The 24,985-nt window shown below is 52.2% G+C and overlaps 10 protein-coding genes across 10 annotated transcripts; 7 read left to right on the top strand and 3 right to left on the bottom strand.

Annotated features, from left to right (window-relative positions):
- Nucleotides 1-9: 9 nt before the first annotated feature.
- A1O3_08299 (uncharacterized protein) lies at nt 10-719 on the top strand (the record flags this gene model as incomplete). Its single annotated transcript, XM_007738397.1, has 3 exons — nt 10-145; nt 202-533; nt 594-719. 3 exons carry the CDS (start codon nt 10-12, stop codon nt 717-719), a joined length of 594 nt encoding a protein of 197 aa, XP_007736587.1.
- Nucleotides 720-1,336: 617 nt separating this feature from the next.
- On the top strand, nt 1,337-2,108 carry A1O3_08298 (uncharacterized protein; the record flags this gene model as incomplete). The annotated part of the gene is made up of 2 exons (XM_007738396.1): nt 1,337-1,546; nt 1,635-2,108. The coding sequence occupies 2 exons, from the start codon at nt 1,337-1,339 to the stop codon at nt 2,106-2,108; spliced, it is 684 nt and encodes a 227-aa protein (XP_007736586.1).
- A 493-nt stretch (nt 2,109-2,601) lies between these two features.
- A1O3_08297 (uncharacterized protein) lies at nt 2,602-4,070 on the bottom strand (the record flags this gene model as incomplete). Its single annotated transcript, XM_007738395.1, has 2 exons — nt 2,602-3,916; nt 3,973-4,070. The coding sequence occupies 2 exons, from the start codon at nt 4,068-4,070 to the stop codon at nt 2,602-2,604; spliced, it is 1,413 nt and encodes a 470-aa protein (XP_007736585.1).
- Nucleotides 4,071-4,755: 685 nt separating this feature from the next.
- Nucleotides 4,756-6,368, top strand: A1O3_08296 (uncharacterized protein; the record flags this gene model as incomplete). Its single annotated transcript, XM_007738394.1, has 2 exons — nt 4,756-6,157; nt 6,220-6,368. 2 exons carry the CDS (start codon nt 4,756-4,758, stop codon nt 6,366-6,368), a joined length of 1,551 nt encoding a protein of 516 aa, XP_007736584.1.
- A 780-nt stretch (nt 6,369-7,148) lies between these two features.
- Nucleotides 7,149-8,882, top strand: A1O3_08295 (uncharacterized protein; the record flags this gene model as incomplete). The annotated part of the gene is made up of 1 exon (XM_007738393.1): nt 7,149-8,882. The coding sequence occupies one exon, from the start codon at nt 7,149-7,151 to the stop codon at nt 8,880-8,882; it is 1,734 nt and encodes a 577-aa protein (XP_007736583.1).
- An 846-nt stretch (nt 8,883-9,728) lies between these two features.
- A1O3_08294 (uncharacterized protein) lies at nt 9,729-11,836 on the bottom strand (the record flags this gene model as incomplete). Its single annotated transcript, XM_007738392.1, has 3 exons — nt 9,729-11,169; nt 11,222-11,362; nt 11,409-11,836. The coding sequence occupies 3 exons, from the start codon at nt 11,834-11,836 to the stop codon at nt 9,729-9,731; spliced, it is 2,010 nt and encodes a 669-aa protein (XP_007736582.1).
- Nucleotides 11,837-14,086: 2,250 nt separating this feature from the next.
- On the top strand, nt 14,087-14,320 carry A1O3_08293 (uncharacterized protein; the record flags this gene model as incomplete). The annotated part of the gene is made up of 1 exon (XM_007738391.1): nt 14,087-14,320. One exon carries the CDS (start codon nt 14,087-14,089, stop codon nt 14,318-14,320), a length of 234 nt encoding a protein of 77 aa, XP_007736581.1.
- Nucleotides 14,321-15,028: 708 nt separating this feature from the next.
- On the bottom strand, nt 15,029-15,643 carry A1O3_08292 (uncharacterized protein; the record flags this gene model as incomplete). The annotated part of the gene is made up of 1 exon (XM_007738390.1): nt 15,029-15,643. One exon carries the CDS (start codon nt 15,641-15,643, stop codon nt 15,029-15,031), a length of 615 nt encoding a protein of 204 aa, XP_007736580.1.
- Nucleotides 15,644-16,962: 1,319 nt separating this feature from the next.
- A1O3_08291 (uncharacterized protein) lies at nt 16,963-18,327 on the top strand (the record flags this gene model as incomplete). Its single annotated transcript, XM_007738389.1, has 1 exon — nt 16,963-18,327. One exon carries the CDS (start codon nt 16,963-16,965, stop codon nt 18,325-18,327), a length of 1,365 nt encoding a protein of 454 aa, XP_007736579.1.
- Nucleotides 18,328-19,659: 1,332 nt separating this feature from the next.
- Nucleotides 19,660-24,100, top strand: A1O3_08290 (uncharacterized protein; the record flags this gene model as incomplete). Its single annotated transcript, XM_007738388.1, has 2 exons — nt 19,660-20,918; nt 20,962-24,100. The coding sequence occupies 2 exons, from the start codon at nt 19,660-19,662 to the stop codon at nt 24,098-24,100; spliced, it is 4,398 nt and encodes a 1,465-aa protein (XP_007736578.1).
- Between the last annotated feature and the right edge of the window lie 885 nt (nt 24,101-24,985).

Here is a 24,985-nt window from a genome sequence, read left to right as displayed (position 1 = left end):
CTTGCTGAAATGCGAGCCTCAATTCTTGCCCTTGGGGCCTTGGGCGTCTCCTCTGCCAGTGCTTCATTCCTTTACCCTGATATCGTTCCTATTCACCGTCGTCAGGCACCCGGTACTCCCGAATACAACTGTCATGCCAATTGCGGTAAGCACTGATTCGTTGTATCATTATCTCGACGGGTTTTGCTAACACAAGGCAAGGCGGTGTGATCGTGGACGCCCGAACAGATGGTTACTGCGATACAGCGAACTTTACCACAGCACTTGATGCCTGCCTGGATTGCGCGCTCGAGTATGACATCTGGCAATACTATGGTGACAGTGTGTCATCTGCCGCGGAGGCATGCGGACTTGAAACCACGCCTCATGCGGCCAGCTCAACCTCGGAGACGAGTGGCAGTGCCATTCCCACTTCGACTCTGGGGGCTGAATCATCTTCCGTGAGCGCGGAGGCTAGCATAGTTGCTTCTCCAATTGAGGCGGCGACTACAACCGCGGTGGCAACTTCTACTGTGGAAGAGACAGGGAGTGCGGTACGTGCTTATTGCTGTACCGGTTACGAGTTAACACTAACGAGTGTTTCACTTTTGTAGACGGCAAGTCACACCAGTTCTGGTACCGCTGCTGTCGAGACGTTTCAGGGTGGCGGAAGCAGAGTTCTTCTACCGGGAATGCTAGCCGTAATCCTTCTCGGAGCTATGGTTGCAGAACTGGCCTAGGCACAAGGAGCAAAATAGGCTTTAGTAGAAATGTGAGGTTTTATAAACGCTTGAGCACAAGAAAGGCCTGCGTTGTCGAAGTTGATCGAAGAACAAAGCAAGGGCTAGCGACGCTTAAATGGCGTTGAGTTCTGTCCGTCTGTTGTAATGTTGTAACAATAGAAAATGTATTAATCCTATGTTTCATGCTAGCTTAATTTCCTCTCTTCTACCAGGACTGTCACGCACCCATTTTCTAACGTAACAGAGAAATTATATCGATAGTACTCCGTATACAGTCTAAGTAAGGCTGCGCAAGGCTGAGGTGGACGTTCTTGGCGCCCAGGCCGACCGGGGACTAGGTAGGTTCATGTACATGCATGTACGACTTGTGAAGCTGCGTCAAAGCAGAGTGATTTTTACGAGTAAAACCTCCGAGAATCTGCAGTTGGCAACGAAACCACTGGCGGTAATCTGTCATCATCTTGCCCTGCCGTTCACACATAGGAGGCGCCTTTCCCTATTTCTCCTCCTGGCTCGGAAGAAGAACAAGCAAATTCACCGTCGAGAATCTCCGAACCTTGGGTCCACGGCGTCCAGCTCAAACACAACTCCTCTCAGCTACATAGCAATCTATCATGTCGTCTATAAAGTATCGCCATCTCAGCCGCGACTCGGCGCACCGACAAGCGCTCCTCCGCAACCTAGTGACGTCCCTGATCGCGAATGAATCGATATCAACGACCTACGCAAAAGCAAAAGAAGCTCAACGGCTCGCCGAGAAACTGATCACGCTGGGCAAGAAAAACACGAGCGCTGCCAGACAGCGTGCAAAGACCATCTTTTTCGTATGTGGTGCCCATCCGAGCAGGTGCAAGACCTTTTTTTGTTAGAGAGACAGCGATAGACTGACCGAACCACTTTGACTCAACACAGGAGCCCGAACGACATATGGACAAACTATTCAACGTACTACGGCAACGCTACGAACACCGTCCGGGCGGGTACACGCGAGTGCTACGACAAGAGCCGATTCGGGACGATCAGGGGGAGTCGGCTATTTTGTCGCTGGTCGACGGGCCGCGAGACATGCGCTTCAGTATGACGGCGAAGGCGCTGGTGCGGCAACGCAAGGAGGGCCTGCCCATGCATGAACTTACGGCCGTCAATGTCCGCAAGGTCACGCGCTTCCGCGAGGGCGGCGAGGAAGCTCTGGAGCAAGAAATCCAGAGGCTCGAGGCCGACCTAGAGGCGCAGGCTGAGTTGGAGGACAAGCAGTTCGAGGAAGATGGCACGCTATTCGAATGGGTCAGGGGCGAGAAGGATCGCAGATCCACGGCGAAGGGGAAGGAGAAGAACGGGCCAGGCCGGCTCAGAAGGCAGAGGGTTGGGGAGGACAAGGAGTATTGATTTTCCATGTTTACGAACCATCAAAATGCATGTATTACTACCGCTCGACCAGATCGGATTCTAGCAAACCTGTCTACCTTCGAGCGTTCGGATTCCATCGCATCGCAAGCGTTCCGCAGGGGTACATACATTGTCCCTACACGCACATCTGGAGAGGCACCTGGAGAGGCACTGTGACGGTTACTGCAGTGAGGATCTGGCCCGACGGCCTTGAAGTTCCTCAGACAGCGCCAACTTCTATACTCGACGATTGCATCTTGCAATGTAGATATAACAAAAACGCAGAGAGAAGGGCACTCTGGCGGGTGTTTCTCGTGTCCCGCCAGCATCTATCCTCATTTCAAAGTCTTGAGACCGGTCAAAGCTTTGGGTGTTGAAAACTTCACTGTCTCAATATCCACCTCCAACCAGAACCGTATTGGGGAACCCTCACGCTGGCGGAGTTCACCCCCAATGCACTACATAACTCGTGCATCACCTCACACCTCACACCTCAAATTTGTAAATCCTCGTCGTGATACTGCTCGCGCACAACTCTGTAGAGATAGCCTGCGCTCACAACAGCAGGGACCTGGTTGGTGACGAACAAATCAACATGCCCAGCTTCGATAAAGTCATAAAGCGGATTCCTGACGCCAGTCTCTACTCCCGTACATAACTCTCTGTCCTGAAAGGGAAGCACTTTCCCAGCGTCGCCGTACTCGATCAGCTCGTGTGGTTCGTAGGGATATGCAGGCGACAACTTGTACGTTGGGGCCACTACCAGCACCGGAACACGATGGAACCGTGCAGCTTTGATCACGGCCTTGCTCCCTGATACGGCCACCAGTGAACCATCGGTCAGCACGGCGTGTGCATCTAAGACCACCTTTGTGGCGCGCGACATAACGGCGAAGACGGCAGAGTCCGGAATCATGACAACGCTAATACCAGCCGAGGTCAAAGGTTTAGAGAATGAGTCGTTCGGCAGGTTGTCTTCATCCTCGGCGGTATCGTGAGTACCGGTCAGGAGGGCGTGCGTTTTCAGATGGTTGTTAGGGTATGCTTCTGCATGAATGACGGTGAATTTTCGCTTTGACGCGGCCTTGAGCAGGAAACGCTGGACAGTCAGGGAGGAGGAGTATGTGACTATCGTCTCCTGCGGATGGATCTGTTCCAGCGCCGCCGCCGAAATCTCGTCGTCCGCCGCGTTGATCTCGTCAATGATCTCCTTGATACCCTTGATTACTTCTGGGCGCAGATTGGAGAGGATTCCTGATGCAGTCATCTGCGGAGTAGCAGTACCACTTCGATGCGTGGGTGAATCAACGCCGGGCGCTCTCATTGTTGGATGTGAGATAATACTGAACATAGATGTCACCGGGCGGGCGCCGCCCGGTACTCCGGTATGGGAGCTCATCAAAGGGGGACGGGTTGTTCCTCGTTGCGGCGAAGGACTGGCTTTCGCTGCTGTTCTCGTCGAGAGGCTGCTAGGTATTGAATGTGAGCCGGCTCTTGATTGTGCCAGCTCAAGCGCTGCAATAGAGTCCGAGCCAGTTTCGCTCGTGGGACTACCATCCTCCCCTGTTCTTGTACCAACCAGATCGTCCTCGTCCTCGTCCCTGATTATACCAAGAACTCTGCGAACTATGTTACCCACGGCAGGTTCATGGGGAGCGGCTTCTATGAGTTTCTTGCCGACTTCCGAGACTCTTTGAATCAGCCTGTCAGAATCTGCTTGTTTGGTAAGTTCAACGGTGCGGAGGAGAAGGAGTGTGGTCGCCACTGCGCATCGTTTTGAGCCTTTGATCTGGCGCCGTTTGAGCAGCCTGGAGCGAGGGTTAGTCAATTCGTAATCCGACCACCGAAGAGAATCTGTCCATACGAGACCAAGAACGTGGTGGAAGAGTCAAGAGATTCCGTCGACAGGACTCTTTGGAAGGTAGTAAACCCGGGTGTCAAAGACGGCATCGTCGGCGCCATACTGGCAACCCGCGACGGGGGACTGATATCGGCCACTGGCAGGTGAAGAATAGTCCGGCACAAAACGGTCGGCTCTTAGTAGTATTTGGTAGATTCTCTGCGTTCAGCGCTGCGCATACTGCTGAAAGGGCGAGCTGTCCGGGGCTGTCCACATCAAGGCTGACCCTGAAGCAATCCTAGGCCAATTCGGATGCAGCGGCGTGTCAAATGTTGCGGTGTTGTCTGCAGTATCAAGAAAAAGTTGCATGCCGACCTGAGTGTTGAGTGTGCAGTCCGAATTAATGACTCGCCGTTCACCGGGATTTCTGACTTGCCGAACCAACCTGCGCCAGCCACCTTCGCCGGCAAGAGCCTCCTAAGCCCCCTCCGACCGGCATCATTTCTGTGCCTTTGCCATTCTCCGAGAGCCGCATTACTGTTATTGCCAAACACTGGATGGCACTCAAGCGCTGATGGGAACACTTGTCACGGCTTTGACTATGTAATCGCCTAGTACCAGCTACTTGACTTCCCCTTGAGTCCTACCTTGCCCTACTCAACACCCCACTTTCACCAGCACCGCGATGCCCTTGTCAGAGAACTGACTCTGCAATCCTGTTGCTGCGCACCGGGGAGCTAAACTTGCTGGGAAGGTGCAGCTGTTACGCTCTGGTCCCGCTCAATTGCGCGATCGCCACACCGAAAAATGAATTCCCTTAACCTGATCTCATCCCGAGTTATCGGACAGACTCAACATCCCACGCGTCCGCGATCGCGATCTCAGGGTGAGTTGTTGAAGAAGGAATATGACAAGGAAGTCCTTGGTGGGCGATCCTACAGCGACGAACTTGCGCCGCAGGACGAGAAAGACCTAGGCGGTCCTTTCCCGGATCAACTCACGTCGGGCGCTGCTTCAGATGATGGAGACCAACGTATAAAAGACGAGGACGAAGATGAGAAACAGCTACTGTTGGGAGCGGGCGAAAAGAAAGACATCAATTCAGACGGGGTGGGATGGCAAAGATTGGTGAAGAGGCTAGCTGACGCCATCACCGCAATACTGGCAGCTATCGGGGCTCCGGTTGTTTACGTCGCGAGGTTTTTCAGAAGCCAGGATGAGAAGTCTTCCATCGTCCCGAGATTGGCCAAGCAAGAACGATCTGCGCATGGGAGTCTGGCAAATTCTACGAGTAACACCAAAGCTTCCCATGAGACCAGCTGGAGCTCTGAGAAGCCGACAAACCGTGTTCTTCAAGAAGCCAAGTTGCGGCATTCCTATTCCAGCGACTCCTCGATGAACAATTCGACGACTGATTCGGAATCCGAGCAGCACGAGACGGAGCAACCCCAATCAAGACCCAAGTCAAAACCTGGAAAGGGAATTCGCGACGAGTCTGAGACACGGAGATCGTCCATCCGGATCAAAGAACAAAATGACCTTGCACTCAAAAGGCGCAAGCAGAAGAAAATGGCCAGTCCGCTCGGCGACGCCGCGCCAATGACGGTGGACGACATCAAATCTCCGACGTCTCCCTCAGCGTCCTTGAGAATCACAAGATATCCGCATGCACCTCAGCCTCCACGACCGCTCATCCCCCGGCGCCAACCTTCCTACGCCAACATTTCTGCCCGGTCGCCCAGCCGCGGCGGCCCATCGCTGCAGCAAAAGACGCTAATCTTAGACCTCGACGAGACTTTGATACACTCCCTGGCCAAGGGAGGCCGGATGTCATCTGGGCACATGGTTGAAGTCAAATTGAACAGTCCTGTCGCTCTGTCGCCGGCACAATCCGGGCAGACCGCTCCAATGTTCGGACCCCAACATCCCATCCTTTACTACGTCCATAAACGGCCGCACTGCGACGACTTCTTGCGCAAGGTGTCGAAGTGGTATAAATTGGTGGTATTCACGGCATCGGTTCAAGAGTATGCAGACCCCGTGATAGACTGGCTGGAACAGGAGCGCAAGTACTTTGTGGGCCGATATTACCGGCAGCACTGCACGTTTCGAAACGGAGCGTACATCAAAGACCTCAGCAGCATTGAGCCCGACCTAAGCAAGGTAATTATTCTGGACAACAGCCCAGTAAGCTATATTTTCCATGAAGGTAAGCCACCGCCCGCCGTCTATTTGGCATGCCAGAAGCTAATTCGGCCGGTACTCTTGCAGACAATGCGATCCCGATTGAGGGATGGATCAACGACCCGACAGACAACGACCTGCTTCATTTGATACCCATGTTAGAGGCACTGCAATACGTGACGGACGTGCGAGCACTGTTGGCTCTCCGAAGAGGTGAGGCAGAGGCAGCCTCGTAGACCTTTGGTAGTCTAGTCAAGATATGCGGTTCGATGAGAGATGTACGTGCGTGACCGGGTGGAAAGTCGCAGTTTCCATGTTTCTTCTAGAGGCTCTTTTGTCCGAGGTGCACAGAAAGCCCAAAGCCTCAAGGGCATGTAGCATGTCCATGCGTGCCGGGCAAGGATGCCATGTGTTGTACCTAGGTACTGCGTACTGTACATAGTCCCGTTGGACGAGCTCATCTGTCCATACTCGCTCTCGGTGATGGGTTGGAAGCCTCGTAAGCCTTGTCTGCGCTTCCATACCTCGGGCGTGCCATTTGACGCACTGCGCTTGACAGCCGAGGATGGCGGCATCGAACTTGAAGAAGGATCCAATTGTGGGGGAGATACGGAGTACGAGTATGGAGAAGAGGTCGATCATCAGCTCACAGTGCACACAGCTCACAGCTCACAGGGCGTCGGTCCGGTCGTGGGGACTTACTACTCGTTATGGAGTTGCAGGCAAGACTCGAAAAAGTCCCTTGGTCCTCCTCACCACTCAATTCCATCATCTTCATCCCATCTATCACCATCCTCTCTTGACCCGACTACCGTGCGGGACGCCACTCTTTGGGGCCCTCTGGATGCTGCTGCATTCTACTTCTGCTATTTCTCTGTCCCTTTCCTCCTTTCTGTCTCTTCTGTGCCAGTCTATCTCCTCCTACCTTCTCGTCCATTCAAGTCTGGGCCTTGGGCCTCTGCAATGGCGCTTAGACCATACCCGCCAACAACGTCCATGACCGTCACGAGCCTGAGATGTCCTTTTCGAACGACCCTGACCCTACCTTCGCATCCTCCCCGTCATCATCCAAGGCTGCGGTAACGAGGCAACCCCATACCTACCTCGACGTCCCTTCGTTTCGGCCCTCTCGACCCTCTCGCCCTTCCCTCGACAGCGCCTATTCAGAACTGTCAGAACTCTCATTTCACACGACTGAGCTGCAATCCCGGCATCCTCTCAGCCACGGCGTCTCGGACATAGATGGCGCTCCCACAGGCTCGGTGCGGTCACGTATCGTCACTTCTTTGCAATCGTTCTACGTCACAAACTACGGTGCCATGTTGGTCATGCTTGCTCAGTTGTTTGGCGCCGGTATGAATGTCAGCACTCGGCTGCTTGAAACGACGGGCCACCACGGCCAACCCATGCACCCGTTCCAGATCCTGTTTGTCCGGCAGTCTATCACCGCATCTCTGTGTACAAGCTATGGCATTTACTCCAAATCTTTACCTGACTTCCCCTTTGGTGCTCGCGAAGTCCGCTGGTTGCTTGCAGCAAGAGGCATATGTGGGTTCTTTGGTGTATTTGGCATGTACTTCAGCCTTCTATACTTGCCGCTGAGCGAAGCCACCGTCTTGACATTTCTCTCCCCAATTCTCACCTGTTACCTCTGCAGCTTCGTCATGTCCGGTGAGACCTTCACCCGACAGCAGCAGCTCGCCGGCCTCATCAGTCTCGCGGGCGTCATATTCATCGCTCAGCCGGCGTCCCTCTTGCCCTCTTCATCGAGCACCTCGTCGCCTCCTCCCAACCCTTCCATCAGCCAGTCCTCTAACTCCACTACAACGCCCGACCCTCACCAGCCCACAGAGGAGCAACATCTCACGGCCATCGGCGTTGCTATGCTTGGTGTCCTAGGTACCACTGGGGCCTTGACATCGATTCGAGCAATTGGCCAGCGCGCTCACGCTTTCATTAGCATCAATTACTTCAGCGTGTGGTGCACCATCGTGTCACTGGTGGCTCTAATCCTCATCCCTGACGTCAAACTCCGACTTCCAGCAAACATTACAGAGTGGAGCTTGCTTGCCAACCTCAGTCTTTGCGGCTTTGCCACGCAATTCCTCCTGACTGCCGGTTTGTCCTACGGTGGCCCGGCGCGGACACACATTCTTGAAAACCGAAGAGACGGCCAGTCAACGCAAAAAATAAGAGATCTCGAAAGTAACGACACTTCAGCTTTCGGCGGTCATCACCATCAAGCCTCTGGGCAAGATGGACTTGTGATTGGGACAAGAAGGCAAGAGTCGTCTTCTCTGGGGACGCCTAAATCGAGGCACAGTGGGACTCGCGCAACGTCGATGGTCTATACGCAGATGCTTTTTGCACTTGCGGCGGACAAACTAGTCTTCGGCATCACTCCCAGCACAATCAGCTGGGTTGGCAGCATATTGATCCTCGCAGGCGCAGTGTGGGTCGCCAGTGCCCGTGACTCGGCTACAGAAGACGAGCCCCCGGAAGTCGATGGCCACACCAGGGAGGCTGCTGGCAGCTTTCTTGTGGTTGGTACCCGTAGGCATGGGAACTCCAAGGAGATGGCAGAGGAAACTGTCGGATTGATGCACGATCAAGAATATGATGATGTTGATGGTGACATCCGCCGTCGCCACCCCGATGGCAGTGATTATATCGACCGACAAGACACGGGACATCCTGCAGTGGAAAGTCTCGAAATGCACCAACTCCAATCTGCTAATACTGGCAGCTGAACGACAAATTTCCGCATTTAGATGAAACACATCCAACCTTTTAAGGTAGTGCCCAGGGACCAGTCTGCCACTAGAACAAGTGCCGCGACAACTCCGTCCGACTCAGGAGTCTCGAGACACGAAGAATTTCAAATAATAGACAGCAACGCAGACATGTTAGACAGATGGATGCTTCCAGTTGTTTACCCCACAGGAAGCGAGGTTGGATTTGGGCGTCAAGGTCTTTTTCAACCAAAGCTTACAATCGATCTAGTCACGCAATGTACCTAAACCTGACATTTGAAACAATTCGCGCACTTTTTGGGCAACGCCTCGACACTCTTCACCGTCATACTTCTGGTGGCGTCTCTTAGCGACTCATGTGCCCTTAGCCGGTGATAGCCGACTGTGTTATTGCTCGAGGGGCGGAAAGAGAGGAAAACGGGACCAGGTAACCAGTGCCAGCGAGGAACCATTCTGCATCATTTTCTTCGAGCAATGCGTCAGATTACTCTGTGTTCGTGGGATGCCTGATAAAAGTCCTGCGCGAGGTAGCTTGAATTGTCATAGCTAAGTCTCTTCGTTAAGAATGCCAAAATGCCTTTGATAGTAGCAGTACTCCTTTTTGATTTTTATTCTTCTCCCTCTCCGCCCCATGCAAAGTCCATTCCATTCCTTTGATGCTGTTTCCAAGCCCGTTTGCCCTCTTTGTGCTCATGCTCATTCGCAACAAAATATCATGATTAGATCACTCGATGGTACCAATTCAATTCGTGGTCCCTTTTTGCTCCCGATCGCCCTGACTCTTCCTGCTCCCAAGGGCATCAGGCGACATTCTGACAGGGAGATGGTATCCACTTAGGCAGCTTATGTATGAGAGCTACCATTCGATCCGCCCTCTCCGGCGCCTGAACCTCCATTTACAGACCCGGGCCCCGTACTTAGTGCCGTGTTGGTGATGTTGTCAACATCATACGGAGATGGGACTTGTGACGGTGGAGGTTTCTTAGGAAGATGTGCCGGGGCGCCATACTTTTGTTGTAAGGAGTCTGTTTGGGGGTTAGGCGCTGATGAGGTACTCGGCCCTTTGTCAAAACGCTGTGGCGGAGACGACGCAGCTGGCCCCGGAAACTCGGTGGTAGTAATGGGCTTCGAGGAACTGTTAGCTCGATTCTGGCTCGGCGCAGGTGACAATTTCTTCCGGCTATTGTGGCCGCCGACGCGGCCGAGAGCATTGTTTGGTATGAAAGATCGTGTCTGTGGGTTGAACAACGACCTTGAGTAGCTGCCGGCGATAGGATGCTGGGCATTGTAGGCAGCATTTGCAGCGTAGTTCTGACCAGGGGGTTGCCAGTACCCGTAAGATGTTGAGTTCCCTAGAGCTGGAGTAGATGGGAAACCCGACCAGTTATTCAAGGTTGGGCCGGTCGGGCCTGGGGGTTGCTGATAGGGAGATTGAAACTGGCCATTAATCCAATTCTGGGGCTGCTGCATTCCCGCCTGACCTGGTGACATGAATTGCCCACTCATGTGACCCATCATTGGTGAGACACTTTGCTGATAGCTGGTCGAAGACGCAGAATAGTTGAAATACTCCCCAGAGGACGGCGGTTGCATTGATGACCACGAATCGGTTGGAACAAATTGCTGGTTGGTATTGGGCATGTATCCCATGCCGGCGTTGTACGGCATGGTTGGCTCGAAGCCAGGATAAGATTGTGTGGGAGTGCTTCCGTAATTCAAGCCTGCACCAAGCCCATTGGGAGGGCCTTGATATGGGCCTTGATAAGTCTGCTCCGCGTATTGAGGCTGATATTGAGGTTGGAGGTGTTGCATGTGCAAAGGCGTATAACTGGGGAAAAATGCAGAGCGAGCCTCGAAACCATCGTCCTTCGGGGTTTTGTGCTTCCGCGACTTCTTCTTCCCGCTGGACGAGCTGGACCGAGACATACTAGCTGAGTTTTCTCCGGTCGATGCACTCTCGCTAGTAACAGACTCTTGGAAATCACCGAAGATTCTTTCTCTCGCTGCCTTGTACTGGGCCTCCCGCTCTTCCCTCGTGAGTTTGGACTTGTCTTTGCCGGGGGGCCCATCGATGGGAGAAATGATACCTTCGTCAACATTTAGGTCCAAGCCTGCTTCCGAAGTTGCTTTCGAGGGAACAGATGAGCTCGCAGGAGTGCTACCGCTGGCAGAACCTTGACGTAGACCTAACCCAGCCCTACGCATGATTTTCATAGCCGTGGCTGCGGGAGCCTGTGACTGACCGGCGGGAATAGACTGAGCTAAGATATGTAAAGGAGTAGGCCTTTCAAAAACATCAGCGGGTGGTCAATTAGGAGCCCATAGAGGCAACTCACAGGGATGCGCAAGGAGTCCTGAAAAGGCGAATCGAGGTGCCATCTTCATTGATATGATGAGCAAGAGAGTAGTAATCTGCAAGTTTGTGCGAAAGAAGTCTGGCAAAAGAATTCTGTGGAGGGAGGTCGAGAAACTCGCTCCTAATCACGATCAGAGAGCATTCCTTTTCGAAAGCGTTCAACTTACTCAGGATTTGCAATGAAGCCAAGAAATTTCGCTTCTAGCTGTAGAAGAGGTAGGCGATCCTTTGGGCTTGCTAGAGCATCAAGTAGCTTCTCATCTGGTGCAACGGGAAGTGCCGACACCTGATCATCCGAATCGGGAGGTTGGGAAACCGAATTGACCGACCGTGTCTGCTGGGTACTCTCTTGGACAATGGGACCAACAGGCAAATCCCCAAACCTTGGTGGGTTTGTCAAGGTCAAGGTGTGGTAACGACGAGCTGCAATTGTGACGCCAGACGCATCAGGTCGATAGGCTGTCTGTGATCCTAAGGTCTGAGGCTCTTGATCACGGTGGAAACTTGATTCCCTGCTTACTGCATTCGTGTCATCATCCTCTGCTGCTCGGACACTTGCACTGTCATCAGGACGGATGCTCTCCTTTTCATCCATGGCAAAGGTTGTCACAGAAGCCATACTCTTGCTATCGAAACTCTGCTGTTTCGTGGAGGAATTGGAGAGGTGAGATTGATCATCCTCAAGAGATTCTCCACTTTCCGCACTTTGAGGACCCCTCAGGGGTATCGTTGCACTCTTGCCGAGTGAAAGTCCTTTAATCGCGTTTGTCACATATTCTGACTGAGTGCGTTCTTCTCGAGCACTAAGCGATGATTCGTCTGATCTTTTTACCGCCGAAGGAGAGCGTACACCAATGCTTGTGTTCGAATTATGCAGGTTGTTACCATCAAAAGCACGGGGCTTTCCCTCGTCCGGAGGATTAGAGCTTGCTGTCTGACCAGCGGGCGCACGCATTGCCGCAACCTAAGACATGTTAAAGGTTGAATAGTATAGCAATATGATATCCAACAATACCTTTGCGAACGACAATTTCGCCGGAACCGAGCCAATCTGAGGAGACGCCATATTGCCCAAGGAGATTCGTCGCGTCGTATCCAACAGCGTGAAGTAAGGCTACCAAGCTGAGGAGCGGTAAGGAATGTGAATTGTACGAGTCAAGGCTGACTCTTCAATTCTTCTTTTGACTTTCTCACACAGTCTCTTGCTCATCAAGCGAGCCTGCAGACCACAACCTAAAAGGCTCCATGGATTCGACGGGATGCTCTTCGGGCTTTGAAGGTGGTGTAATTGCCGTGAACGGCGATTGAGGTGTCTAGACAGAGGATCTCGTTCCCGGGGGTTGATGCGGCCGCGGCTGTGGCCGTAAAATCCAGTCAACTGTGGCTCAAAGAAATCCTGACACTACTGTGAGTCGGTCGAGCAGGGACACAAGAGGTTGAACCCACTGAAAGAAGGCAGTTGCTCACGAGAGAATCCGATTTTATACCGTCGCCGCGTGTCGGCAGAGGGGAATATCGCAACGGAAATGCAGTCTAGCAACCAAGTACGACGTCCTCTTAGTCCACCGTGCTCTAGGCGAACCGGAATGACATACGTTGGAGTTGAGGTGCAAGATACCGACGGGAGATGCGTGAACGGTGGAATCCAAAAACCATGAGGTTCGAAAATGCCAAGAGCCTGCGGCGGTAGATGCTTCAGGTAGAGTTTTGCGCCGCCATAGATTTCATGGAATACGGCGCAGTAATCGGCCTGCTTCACTGCTCTTTCCAACCACAGGGCAACCACGGCCGCGCATTGCCTCGCCTTTATAACCTTGACCATAATCTGGCTGCCTTTTCTAGTACCATTTGTGAGTATCGTCTTGGATAGTACGTGGCGACACTCTTCTATGGACAATAGAATACACATTACAGGCCTGTATTAAGGCGTCAGGATCCTCCTCAAATTCTCTCTCCCCAGTACCCGTTTGGAATTTGCATACTGTCCGCCATCCCAATCCGAACTGCAAATTTCTTGACAAAGTCACTCCTGTCCCGATTGGGAGATCTTGTCACCTCCCCGTCCTTCGATATTCATGTTCGATGAATCGCTATCGCACGGTTCCGGGACTAGGGCGGCCCAAGGCGACAGCCTCGACAGTCTGCCAGAAGTGTCTGAAGAAAGATATGTCATGAGCACCACCCTGTTCCTAATGGAAGTTTGCTAACAGTTTGATTACGCCATTACAGTTATGAGTGTAAAGCGAGTGTCCAAGAGAGGCCATATGCTTCGAGACCCTCCAGGACACAGCAACTACTCAATCCAAAACTTATGCCAAAACTCACGGATGACGCAGCCAATAGCTTGCTGAATAAGTATGACATGCGGCTCTCCCTGTCATCCAGAATTTCTCACTGATACTTCCTTAGTAAAGGAGTGGCAGATCAGCAACTTGCAGAAGCAGAGGCACAGCGAAAGGCGAGTGCTGCCGCCGAATCTGGGCGTCGGAGTCGATCTCAGAGTTCTCACGCAAGGTCACGCTCGGAATCTGTGGATTCATCAAGCTCAGTCTCGACTATATCGACCAGCAAATCTCGGTCAGCCACCCCTCCACGACATAGAGAGAACCAAGTTCCCAGCAGTGACAGAGCAAGCCGCATGCGCTCAAAGACGCCACCAATCAAATTATCTCGCAAAAGACACCGGTCTGTGTCCAGCACATATTCTCGGTCACCCAAGTCGCCACCAAGAATGCCAGGCTCTCATCGGAAAACCCGGCGGCATCGGACTATAAGTCCAATTGATCGTGGCAGGCCCAGCTCAAAGCGCCGCGGAAGTCACCGCAGTCGGAGTAACAGTCCAAGCATGGACAAAAGTCAAATCACCAAGCACAGAAGGTCTTTGGGCGACTCAGACAATGACTTCGTCGATCGCACAAGCAGTCACCATCGGCATAGACACCAGCGCCGGAGTGACCAGAGGTCGCCGAATCAAACGGTCTCAAGAGCATCCTTGCAGCCTCGAAGAGACTCCCGGCGAGAACGCAGTTTGAGTCCATACAGCAAGCGATTAGCTTTGACGCAGGCGATGAATATGTGATTGACTAAGTTTGACACTGGTATAATGATTATCTATTACTCCAAATTTTTTGATGACTCAAGCGGCATGTGTACCTCTTTACTTTGCAAGGCGCCGAAGGAAATACTGGAGGCTGCAGAAGTCTTGGATCTTGCTCATTTGATTCTGCAGGCTACAGTTAAAGATACTGCACATTCTTCAATAACGTGTACGTGATGTGTGTTGATGCTTACTCCGTTAGCCGATAGTACCTAGCTCTGGCTGAGCAGCGCGCCCCTTGTTGGCGCAGTTGGTGGTCTGCGCATGTCGCATATCGTATGGCGCACGCCTTGCCACATCACTTCTGCATGGGCGCCATCTCTCCTTCCTACTCAGCCTCATGAAAGTCCAATCGCTATGAAGCGAAGTTTTCCATTGCCTTAGGTAGGTCTCAGCGCCTCGGTGATGCCCATTCATTCGGCTTTGTAGGTGTCATATAACTTTGTATGAGACACAGCGTGTTGCGGAGCCAGCTTCCTAGACGTGTTGGACGCCCGAGTCTTTCCACTACACTCGGCAATGTAGTAGCTCAACCGCAGTCTCGTAGATCCTGGTGACGGGGCTCGGAGAGGTAAATCAACTGTGTTTTGGCCGACTTTCAATACTCTGGGCGAGAGGTCCATTTGATGAGATCCAGACCAGGACTTTGCGAAAGCTGGGCATCAAGATCCGGCCTGGAGTGTGCTCAGCTCACGAGATATCCTCTTCATCCCCGAGAGCGGCATCTCGCTCCTCCTCCTGTTCTCGCAAATGGATGCCCTCAACAAGTGTATTGCCTTCTATGCCAACTTCTTCGCCTGCTTCGCTATTCTCGCCGGAACGCACACCTTGCCCTCTACTCGTGGCTTCTTTCTTTGCATCTTCTATGCGCTCCCTCACTAGTCTGGCTATTGCATTCTGCGTTCGAACGTCAAGTATTTTCATCTTTTCTGCCAAATCTCTTTTCAAGTCCCAATTAGGCTTTTTCGGTTGTAGCTTGAAAAGATCTATACCCTTTTCTGCCTCTATCTCCTCTTTTGTGGCTTGTTCCGCAATAGAACTGGCTATATGCTCTGCCTGTTCTTCTAGTGTTTCGACGTTGGAGATAGGAACATTCTCAAATCCGAGCTTCGCGTTCTTCGTCGCTAGATCGTAATTCCGCCCCGAGAGGTATTTGTTTGCTACAGACGTAGTGCTGTCTTCTTGCCGTTCTGCGTCTTTGGGGGCTTCAGATTCTGGTTGTTTGCGCTTGAGCGAGGCAAGTCTGGCCAGGCGGGCTTTGCGCTCGACAGCGGCAGCATCAAGGCTTGTGTTTGTAGTCGACATCGTGTAGATACTCCAGAGAGGCTCAATAAGAGCACATAGAACGCAGTATGGGGTTCACGGTATAATAGGTGATATCTTCAGATCCTTCCCTCCGGGGACTGCCACAGTCCGCGTAAACCTCGGGAAACTTTCTCAAGAGAATAAATCCCCAATCTCCATTTCTTCCTCTACCCACCACGCAACTTGAGTTCCCATTCCTTCCGCATTCAACAGTTCATCTCTCTACCACGCTTACGAGGATCTCCAGATGCCTGGACTTCTGAATGTCCAGCAAATCGACCCGCGCCCTCAGAGCATGCCTACCCCTTAGTCTCGCAGTCTCCCTCAGAAGCCGCATCATCCACCGGGAATTTTCCATAATTGCTACCGATTATGATCTTTGCCGTCCGCTCTATGAGGGAAAGACTCTCTTGCAGGACCTGAACCCACCGAGAATTCCTGGACAGGTGTTTAAACAGCACGCGGGTGCTTCTGCTGCTATTGCCGATGGATCGAGAGCGGGATCCTCCGACTTGATCCAAAATGACTCTTACACGAAGCCAACAGCCTGTGACTCTCCCGATGCTACAAGGACTAGTGTAGATCAGAAGTCAGTGAAGAGTGTGCCTTCTTCGGCTCTACCGAGAGACTATATAGTGCTGGATCAGTACGTTTCCAAGAATTCAATCGAGCCTGCGCAGCACGCCGGGACCGTCAAGTTGAGCACGCGACAGTACTCGGGCGAGCCCTATTTTCCCCCGCGACGTACGAAGCGCTTCATCAACAGGAAGCTTCCAGGTCCTGACGCGTGCTCTGCGTTGGTACCATGGAACCCGAGCGCGACTAAGAACACCTGGTCCTTCCCTCCAGCTGCGAGGCATGTCCCCCTCCAGCCCGACGGAGATCCTGACTTTTTGCCAAACCATGAACAATTTTCGCAAGAGTGGGCCGGTTTATACAAAAGGTTGATGCTCCCCAAGGATGGGGATGTTTCAAGGGCACAGCGAGAGCTTGAGGCATGCCGCCAAGTGGCTATACATTTTGTGGGACATCGCGGCTGCAAAGCCTTACGGAGCGCCTGGTTTCGCCTCGGCCTGAGTCAGAGAGTCAAACTCCTCCCGTCTGTACTCATTGGGTGTCTGATTGAATCTGCCCGAAAGACTCTTACAATGCTTTCGATACTACCAAAGCTTCCCCGGGAGTGGAGAACACGCTGCGAATGTCTGCTCTACCTTGAGCTTTTCCATCGGGAGGAAATCAATGGCAACTCAGATCTACAGAGCATGTTTGCCAACCAAGTCAGGCATGTGTCCAAAATCTGGTCACTCCCTGAAGGCACCATGCCCCGCGCTTTTCTTGTCTTTTTGCTGCGGCACAATAGTCCCGAACAGTGCGAGAATATCATTGACACGGTGTTCCAGAACTCTGCTCCGGTTCCTGTACCGCTGATTCTGGTCATGGTGGATCACTTTATCGAGCAAGGCGGTGCAGAGCGGGCGATTGAGCTTCTCTCAAGCATACCTATGGAGGAACGAGAGCGTTTCAAGCAGGAGATTCTTGACCGCCTCCCGAAATTGGTGAGGCTTGACAGTATCGAGGACTCTGGAGCTGGCCGCAATTTCAAAATCCTGCCCCGTCTCATGGAGATTGGTATGCCGCTGGATAAGAACGTGTATAACAGTGTCCTTCAGCAGGCAATCTCTCTACGATTATCGAACGTGGCATGGGAAGTGTTTCGTTTTATGGAAGCAGAAAGAATCTACGTGGATGCCAGAAGCCATCTGGTACTGCTCAGGGACAGTTTTGACCGGCAGGACCGGGAGAAGCTGGATAAGATCTTGTCTGCTATTCATCAACGCGAGGACCTTTATCGGGATCCATATCTTGTTGCATATACTATGCACATTGTCCGAATTGTTTGCTGCTTCGATCGCAAGCTACCGCCAGAAGTCTGCTTCGCTCATATTCTTGCCATCTATGATCGAGCCTACAATCGGGCACCTCTAGTCAAGCTCGGCCTTGCGGACCCTCTCCCTACTGAACAACATTCGGCATCACAACTGCCGGAGCCTCGTCCGGCGGCACTGGGATTTACGATTTGGGCTTACGTCCTCTGCCAATCAGATGAGAAGCCTGTCTCGAGGCTGTGGCATTGGATTGCTCATTTGATACAGCACAAGGATGCAAGTATATGTGAGGCAGCGAAGCACGACATCTTGTACAATGGCTTTGTCTCCTTTTTTGCTCGCGATCCGTCTACACTGCGAAAGGGACTTGAGGTCGTCGAAGAGATGATTGAGCTCGGATTATGCTTAACCACCCAGCGGACGTGGAGCGAGGTTCTTTCCGGCTTCTTGCGGCATGGGGAAGAGGACGCGGCGGAGAAGATCTGGCGGACAATGTTGGCAAGAGGCGTCGTCCCTTCAGAGAAGGAATGGTCGTTTCTGCTCAGACGATATGAGAAGTCGCGACTTTCGCAAGTTGTACGATATGTTTTGAACGAACGACAAATGCCGGAGGGGCTGGAGTCAGCTCTAGGCTCGCCAGAAGAGCTGGATGCAACCGCAACGGAAGCTCGTAAAGCGCCATCAGTGCAGACGGAGTACGATGCAGAAGAAGAATCGGATGTGGGACATTTGAGGGACCTGAGAATCTGGGCTGATAGCGGTCATCGAGATTTAGAAATGCCAGGGAAGGATAGGTGAGAGTGTGCACCACTCTGGACTCCATACTCCGTACATCCCACTTAATTAGTAGCAGGCAGGCAGCCTTGCCGGCCAACATGCAAATATACAAAGTATGTACATATAGGTAGCCATAGGTATGAATAAGCTGCGATACTAGCGCTGGTGGGGGAGTTTGCATGTTTGCATGCCGATTCCATGCCAAGCGGTGAGGTTGAGTCTAGACCAATCATGGTGAAGACAACCGGCGCTCCAGGCTTCTTGCTGATTTGTCTCCCGCCAACCTCACCTCGTCTCTACCATCTGAGACCGCCTGTCTTGTCTGTCTTATTCACGGTGCAAAGCGTTCTCCATTCAATGTCTGGACGTACTTCTCTTGTTTGAGCAAATCTGCCGCTTCTAACTAGACCCTTTTCTGAGACCAGTGTTCCCCCTCTAAAGGCACAATTCCTCGCTATTCTGTGCGCGGCTGTGAAGCGCCCTCATACACCGCGCATCAATTGCGTCCCTATCCTTGCATATGACAACGCGTTGAAAGGGCTGGATGGGTGGGCACTGCAATCAGGCTGAATGACCAGATCAGAGGGGCTGTTGAAATGTCGCACGAACTCTCTTGCGCCACGTCTGCCACGTCGCACTCTCAAATATTCTCGGTGAGTTCAGCCTCTTTGTGTAATCTCCATTCCCAGGCGATTGGAGTTTTGTCAAGATTGCTTCGAGGATGAGCCTCTGGTAAAAGGTCAGATTGGACCTAGTCTCTCATTTGTGGTAGCATAAGTCAGGCTCTCTTTGTACACCAGGCAATGAAGTCGGCTGTGTGGAGGAGTTCTGGAATCCTCGCACCCGCAACCTTTAAACCAAGCACGCTACGAGTGCAAAACCATGCAAGCATGGAGTTCTCTAAGCCGCTGGAACCCTTCTCCTGGAGGTTTTGTGCACATCAATTCCAGAGATCGAGCACTGCTAATATGGGGCTTACCTCCTGGATGAAATGGATGCTTGAGTCAATGGCAGCAGTGTACATGTTTTCCCCCAAATCGCGGTGTACTTGTTTGGTTTGCTGGGAGTGCTGATTCATGACCCCCTCCTTCACTCAAGAGATTTTTCTTTGTCGGATCTCTGCATTGAGATTCTGCCTGACCTTGTGGCAACCCTAATGACCCAAAGTGAAGACCCCATGAAACTGAAAAGACCTGACGAAGCTATAAATCTACTGGCCTCATTACTTCATATTGGTTGAAGTCTGAAGCTGATCCCATTTTCCTAAATAGGGCCCTTGACACGACTCGCTTCACACGAAAGAGTCTAGTATGACATGAGACGCGGTACACCACCTTGGTCTGGCAAGCCAACATGGCCACAGGATACCCAGCATCCTCCGCCTATACCGGTGCCTTTGGCTTCTTACCTCCCTTGATTAACGACCGTGTGTCATCTCTCGATGGACAACCCATTGCTACCCAGACCAGCAACTCCCCCGCCGGTGTATTCGGCGGAGCGACTAGCATCTCTTCGCAACGGTCAAAGCCTTCTGAGAGTTCCGGTCAATCGGAGTGGACGCAACAGCCACCTATAGCACCTCTATCGATGAGGCGCAAGATCACGCCTCCACCGCTTCGTAGAGGAGGCTCATACAGGTCTTCCGAAAGTCAGGAACGTCACTTACAGCATGGCGTTCACTATAAACCCGCTCCTATTCACTGTGGTAACGACTTCGGAAGTGGAACAAGATCTACCACATCAGATCGTCACGGATCAACGCCCCACCATCACAGCCACGATTATTTCCACAAGGAGAGGATGGTGGGAGGTGTTCATGAGTACGGCGAAGGTGCGACGCGGTCATTACCATGGGGCAGTTCTAAACAGCCAAGTGGCCGAAAGGAGGAGCAAACAAGGGTCCAGTTGGGGCCCACCCCTGCCATGACTTCGCAGGGTCGAGATTCAGAGAATGCGTCTAACCAGGAGTCAAGCTTTGATGCTCACCAGGCGGATATTGTTTTCCAGAAAAAGAGAAAGGACATGACCTACAAAATAATGCAATCGCTCAATTCGCTCCCGGAGTCAAGCAGAGGGGAGGATAGCAGCAGACGAAGCGCTAATCAAAGTATTAATGCCATGAAGGTTGGATACGGTGAGACTGACAGAGGCGATGATGTTCAACATCTGGAAGTGCTTGAGAGGAGGCGCAGACTGGGCCTGGCATCATCTGGAGGCAACACCGCGTTGAGCACTGTTCTTTCGTCGCGTCAGGTGAATGTATCGTCGGTCGCGGATATTGGTCTACGAACTCCCCAGACCCATTCACCCAGCCTTGACCATCGCGATACTGGGCCCGAGGCAGGGCGTGTCGATACGATTGAGAAAGGTAATTTGAACATCCCCGCCCAGGGACTCACTATACCCAAGACACCAAGAGAAATCACCGGAGTCCAAACAACCAGAATTTCGAATGAAGAGACAGCTTCCACTTCGTCGACGGCGACTTCCCGAAGCAAGGCCGTGTGTAAAGCATGCGGAGTGCCTGGTAGCCAGGTGACTCCACTTGTGCCTTGTAGCAGATGCCGGAAAGGTTACCATGATCGATGTGGGAACCCTAAGCCCCAGAACAGGTATGAGAAGTCCACTGAGAGCCACAAAGCTGACTGAGTACAGTGCCAAACTCGACGACTTCATCTGCGGGCGTTGCCTGCGCAAACGCTCACGCGAAGTTCCTTCAATACCAACACCGAAGCCATCTGCAGTTCCGACCTGGGCTCAGAATGCACGAGCAAGACCTGTCTCCTTGCTCAATCCAGTCATTCCAGGCGCAATGAATCCATGCACGACTGAGAGCTTGAGCAGCATTGACCGCGTTAACGCCGTTAACGCAGCCGAGATCACTTCTGCACAGTCCGAGCCTAGGTCAACGATTTTTTCTCTATTGAACAACGAAGTCTGGCCCAAGGAAGCGAGTACTCGATCCACGCCCAAAGATAAAACATTGACAGACTCATCTTCAAAGTCAAACAAACATATGGCAAAGCGTCATGCCATAACATTCGACCCACGGAAACGTAGAGCGCAACAACTTGAGGGGAAGCCATGTTCTACCCTCTTGGGAACCGAGTCTGCAGATGCCGTATCGAACCATAACAGACCAGGCATATTAGCTCAAACACCACTCGCGTCAACCGGCCAACCGGCCGGTGGGTTGTTCCGGCGACAGCAGGCGAGCCTGGTTCGACATGATCCTTCTGGTCCTGCTCCTTTTGAGCCTGAGGATGGCCACGCAGCCACTCTTGATGCAGCACACAACTATCTTGAAAAGTTCAGGACGCAATGCAACGATGATTCCCGTTTCAACAACTTTCTCGATATCTTGAAAGATTTTGAAGACCCGGCTGTAAATTTCCCCGAGACTGTCCAAAAGCTAGCGCAGCTCTTTAGCGATCGCCCTGTTCTCATTCGGGAGTTGAACAACCTCCTTCCTCAGGGATATCTCATTGAATGTGATGCTCAAGAAGTGACCGACCTTATTGGACCAGAGGTTTCAGATGGATCAATTCCCGATTCTTCTGGACATAAAGCAACGATGCTAAGCACACATGCGTCTTTGAAGAAGATCGCAACTGATATCGGCTCTGTTGCAGCAGAAAAGAAGCTGTGTGAGGGTTGTCACAAAGTAATTTTCGGACGTACCTCTCGGTGTGTCAGGTGTTCGTTAGGGCTTGTAAGGCACAAGAGCAAAGAAAAAGCTAGTGCTGAAGTTATGACTGATATGAGTGTGGTTTCGCCGGTTGCGCCAGTTGCGCCAGTTGCGCCAGACTCTGCTACACCTGCTTCAGATCTGGCTTGCCCCGAGGGCGATTCACAGATGCAAAATGACCACCGAACGCCGTCTCCACCAGCTCTCCAACAACGTCTGATGCCTAATACACTGAAGAGAACCGTGTCCGAGCAGGTGTTGTTTGTCCCCAGAAAGAAAACCAAACTCGCGCCTCTCGCCATCAATCGAGCGAAAGAGTCCTTGCGACGGTTATCTCTCAGCCACAATGCTGAATCGATTTCGGAGGCTGAGGCCGAGGCTCTAGACACAGGTTTGGAGGGGAGAAGATCATTGGAGCAGTTGACGAGGTTGGCAATACTCGAAGAAAAGGGTGCGAGAGAAAAAAGAACAACCGCAAACACAACTGCAACAGCATATGCGCCATTGAAGGAGTTTGTTGATCGATCCCACGGATCAAGAGAAGCCTTGCTTGACTCAGATCCTGGTCGCTCACGCGAGCCTGCATTGTCCTTCCCCCATGTGGGCGCTGGTGTGTGCTTAGACGATGGATTGGGAGCAGAGGCGCCAGATAATCTGCACATGACAGAAGCAAGATCTGCTGGCGGAGACGACACAAGACCCCTAAGTCAAGTCAAACATCGAACTCAAGTTGCCCACGGTACCATACATGGTACTGAGGTCGTTCGTGATCACCTGCGTCGAGAGAGCCTTGAAACGACTGAAATGCAAGAGAACACAAGGAACGAGCAGGTACCAAACGATGTTTGTGCGACAGTGCGTGCATGCAAGACGTCACCCACGCCGGACCGGCACGATAGCATGTCAGCTGATCCAGATCTCGAGGAATCTCGCTCAGACGACCCAATGAGTACATGTGGCCGTCTAGATCCGCTCAAATTCCACGAATCTCTCCGAGATCGTGAGTACCGCTGCCATGGAGGGACTTCCTCGACGCAGAGGGGCGATATGTCCCACACCGCCAGCCAGGATCAACAGACAGATCTTGCGAGTTCTTATGACCGTAACTCGACAACTCCGCCAGGCGATCTTGTGGGGAGCTCATCTGAAACCTTGATTGGCGTGCGGCCATATCAAATCACCGCCAATGACCCAGAAGATGAGGACGATACTCGAGATGACGCTACTCTAACGCAAACCCAACCAACACGTCGAACGACAGTATCAAGGCAATTGGCGACAACAATGTCTGATATCGAAGACGGCGATGACGTCCCACTGAACAGTATTAGAGATAACGACCCAGTTCCGGAGATCAGTTCAGCAGAAGTATTTTCGATGCTGGGGAGGCACAGTGTTCTTTCTTCGAGCTCGCAGCCGAGTAGTACGATCACCAGAGCAGACTCGAGGCAGTCCGAGGTTCAGAATTCCTCACCCGCGACAGAAATCGACCAAGCCGTGTGGACCGAGGCGGAGGAAAATGCATCTGTTGCTCGGTTAAAGGCACAAGGCGCCATATTCGAGTCGGAGTCGGACTCGGACCCAACGGACCGTACTCATGATCTGGTAGCTCTGCCTTTCCAAAGACCGATCGATCCACCCTGGAAGCTGCGGCAAAGATCATCGAATCTATTCGATATCCTGAATGGTGCGGAGGATTACAGTACTACCCAGGTATCCTTATCGCCACCAAGTGAAGCTAGACCTTCAAGAAAGCAGCTTGTCGGGAACTTACTAAAGTACCAGTGCCGAGAGCAGAGAAGAAAGTTTGGCAATCCTCATCAGGAAGTGAACCGACTCCTTGAAGGAATGCAAGTGACAGCAGACGTCCAGTGCGAAACACGACTAGACACCCCCGATTCTTTCACAGTGGGACGCTTCGAGAGGACAACAGTGATCATGTCAGTTGAAGAATTCATGGGGGTGCCTGAAGAACCGGTGGTCGCACTTGACAAGGATAAAGATGCACTGGTTTTCATAGAGGGCAAAAATCATCGAGGTGGTCGTACGCTGCGGAGCCCAAGAAGGATCAAGGATGCCGAAAAGTTTCCCTTTGCGTACAAATGAGTTACTAAGAGTGTCAGGTACATGGGAGCATTGTGATGAGCGATGAGTGATGAGTGATTCTTGCTGAAGCTTGGAGTTTGAAGCGGCCATGATACCCACGTGGGTTGTATTCAGCGACCGGTGCCTTGCTTTGATGATATTGACAACGGAATCGAGCGTTTCTCTTCGAGCGTATCTTAGAGGATCAATGATATTTGGACTTTTGCAAGCCCTAGCACCTTGGATTTTCCTAACTTAAATTGCCACAAAACCACCTGTGACGCGGGACTTTGGACAAGCTGGTCGATATCAAAAGGCGTCCAAAGCCCCCATTCTTCTGCAACCAGGCTATCCACTCAGTGGCCCAGGATTATAGAGAACTGAGGGGTTGGTTAGCCACATTGTAGCTCGTATTTGGACCAGGATAGCGAGGCTATGGTTGAGAGCAACCGAGGACTTACAGCCATAGCGACGCAGAAGATACTGACGTACGGACTAAGCCGTTCCCCCACTCGCGCGCATTTCCAAAATATGCCGGTGACACTGGGTCCAGATTAGCAATCCTGGATCCTGGATGCGCAGAACTCTTTGCGACGAGCCAGGCACTGGAAGCGGTGGAAAGGGCTGGGCCCAAACTTACCCTTCTTTATTCCTGTCCATGACACCGGGGAACATGGAGTGCACGTAGGTGGAAGTGCATATGATCAGGAGGATGACTAGGAGAAGTGATTGGAAATTGAAGATGGCCGTCTGCAAGGCGACGGAGAAAGATTAGCCAACGTTCCCGCAAGTAGTTTTGAGGGTGGTAGAGCACATGCCATGACGGATTGATGTGTTGGGGCAAGGGAGTAGAGGCGGAAGGCCTTGTGAGGATGCGATTTTGTAATGTTTGGTTGGAACGAGTCG

This window comes from Capronia epimyces, assembly GCF_000585565.1.
Source record: "Capronia epimyces CBS 606.96 chromosome Unknown aczIQ-supercont1.7, whole genome shotgun sequence".
Taxonomy (NCBI): Eukaryota; Fungi; Ascomycota; class Eurotiomycetes; order Chaetothyriales; family Herpotrichiellaceae; genus Capronia; species Capronia epimyces.
The sequence above is the reverse complement of the archived record's forward strand: the minus strand, read 5'-3'. Positions and strand labels throughout refer to the sequence as shown.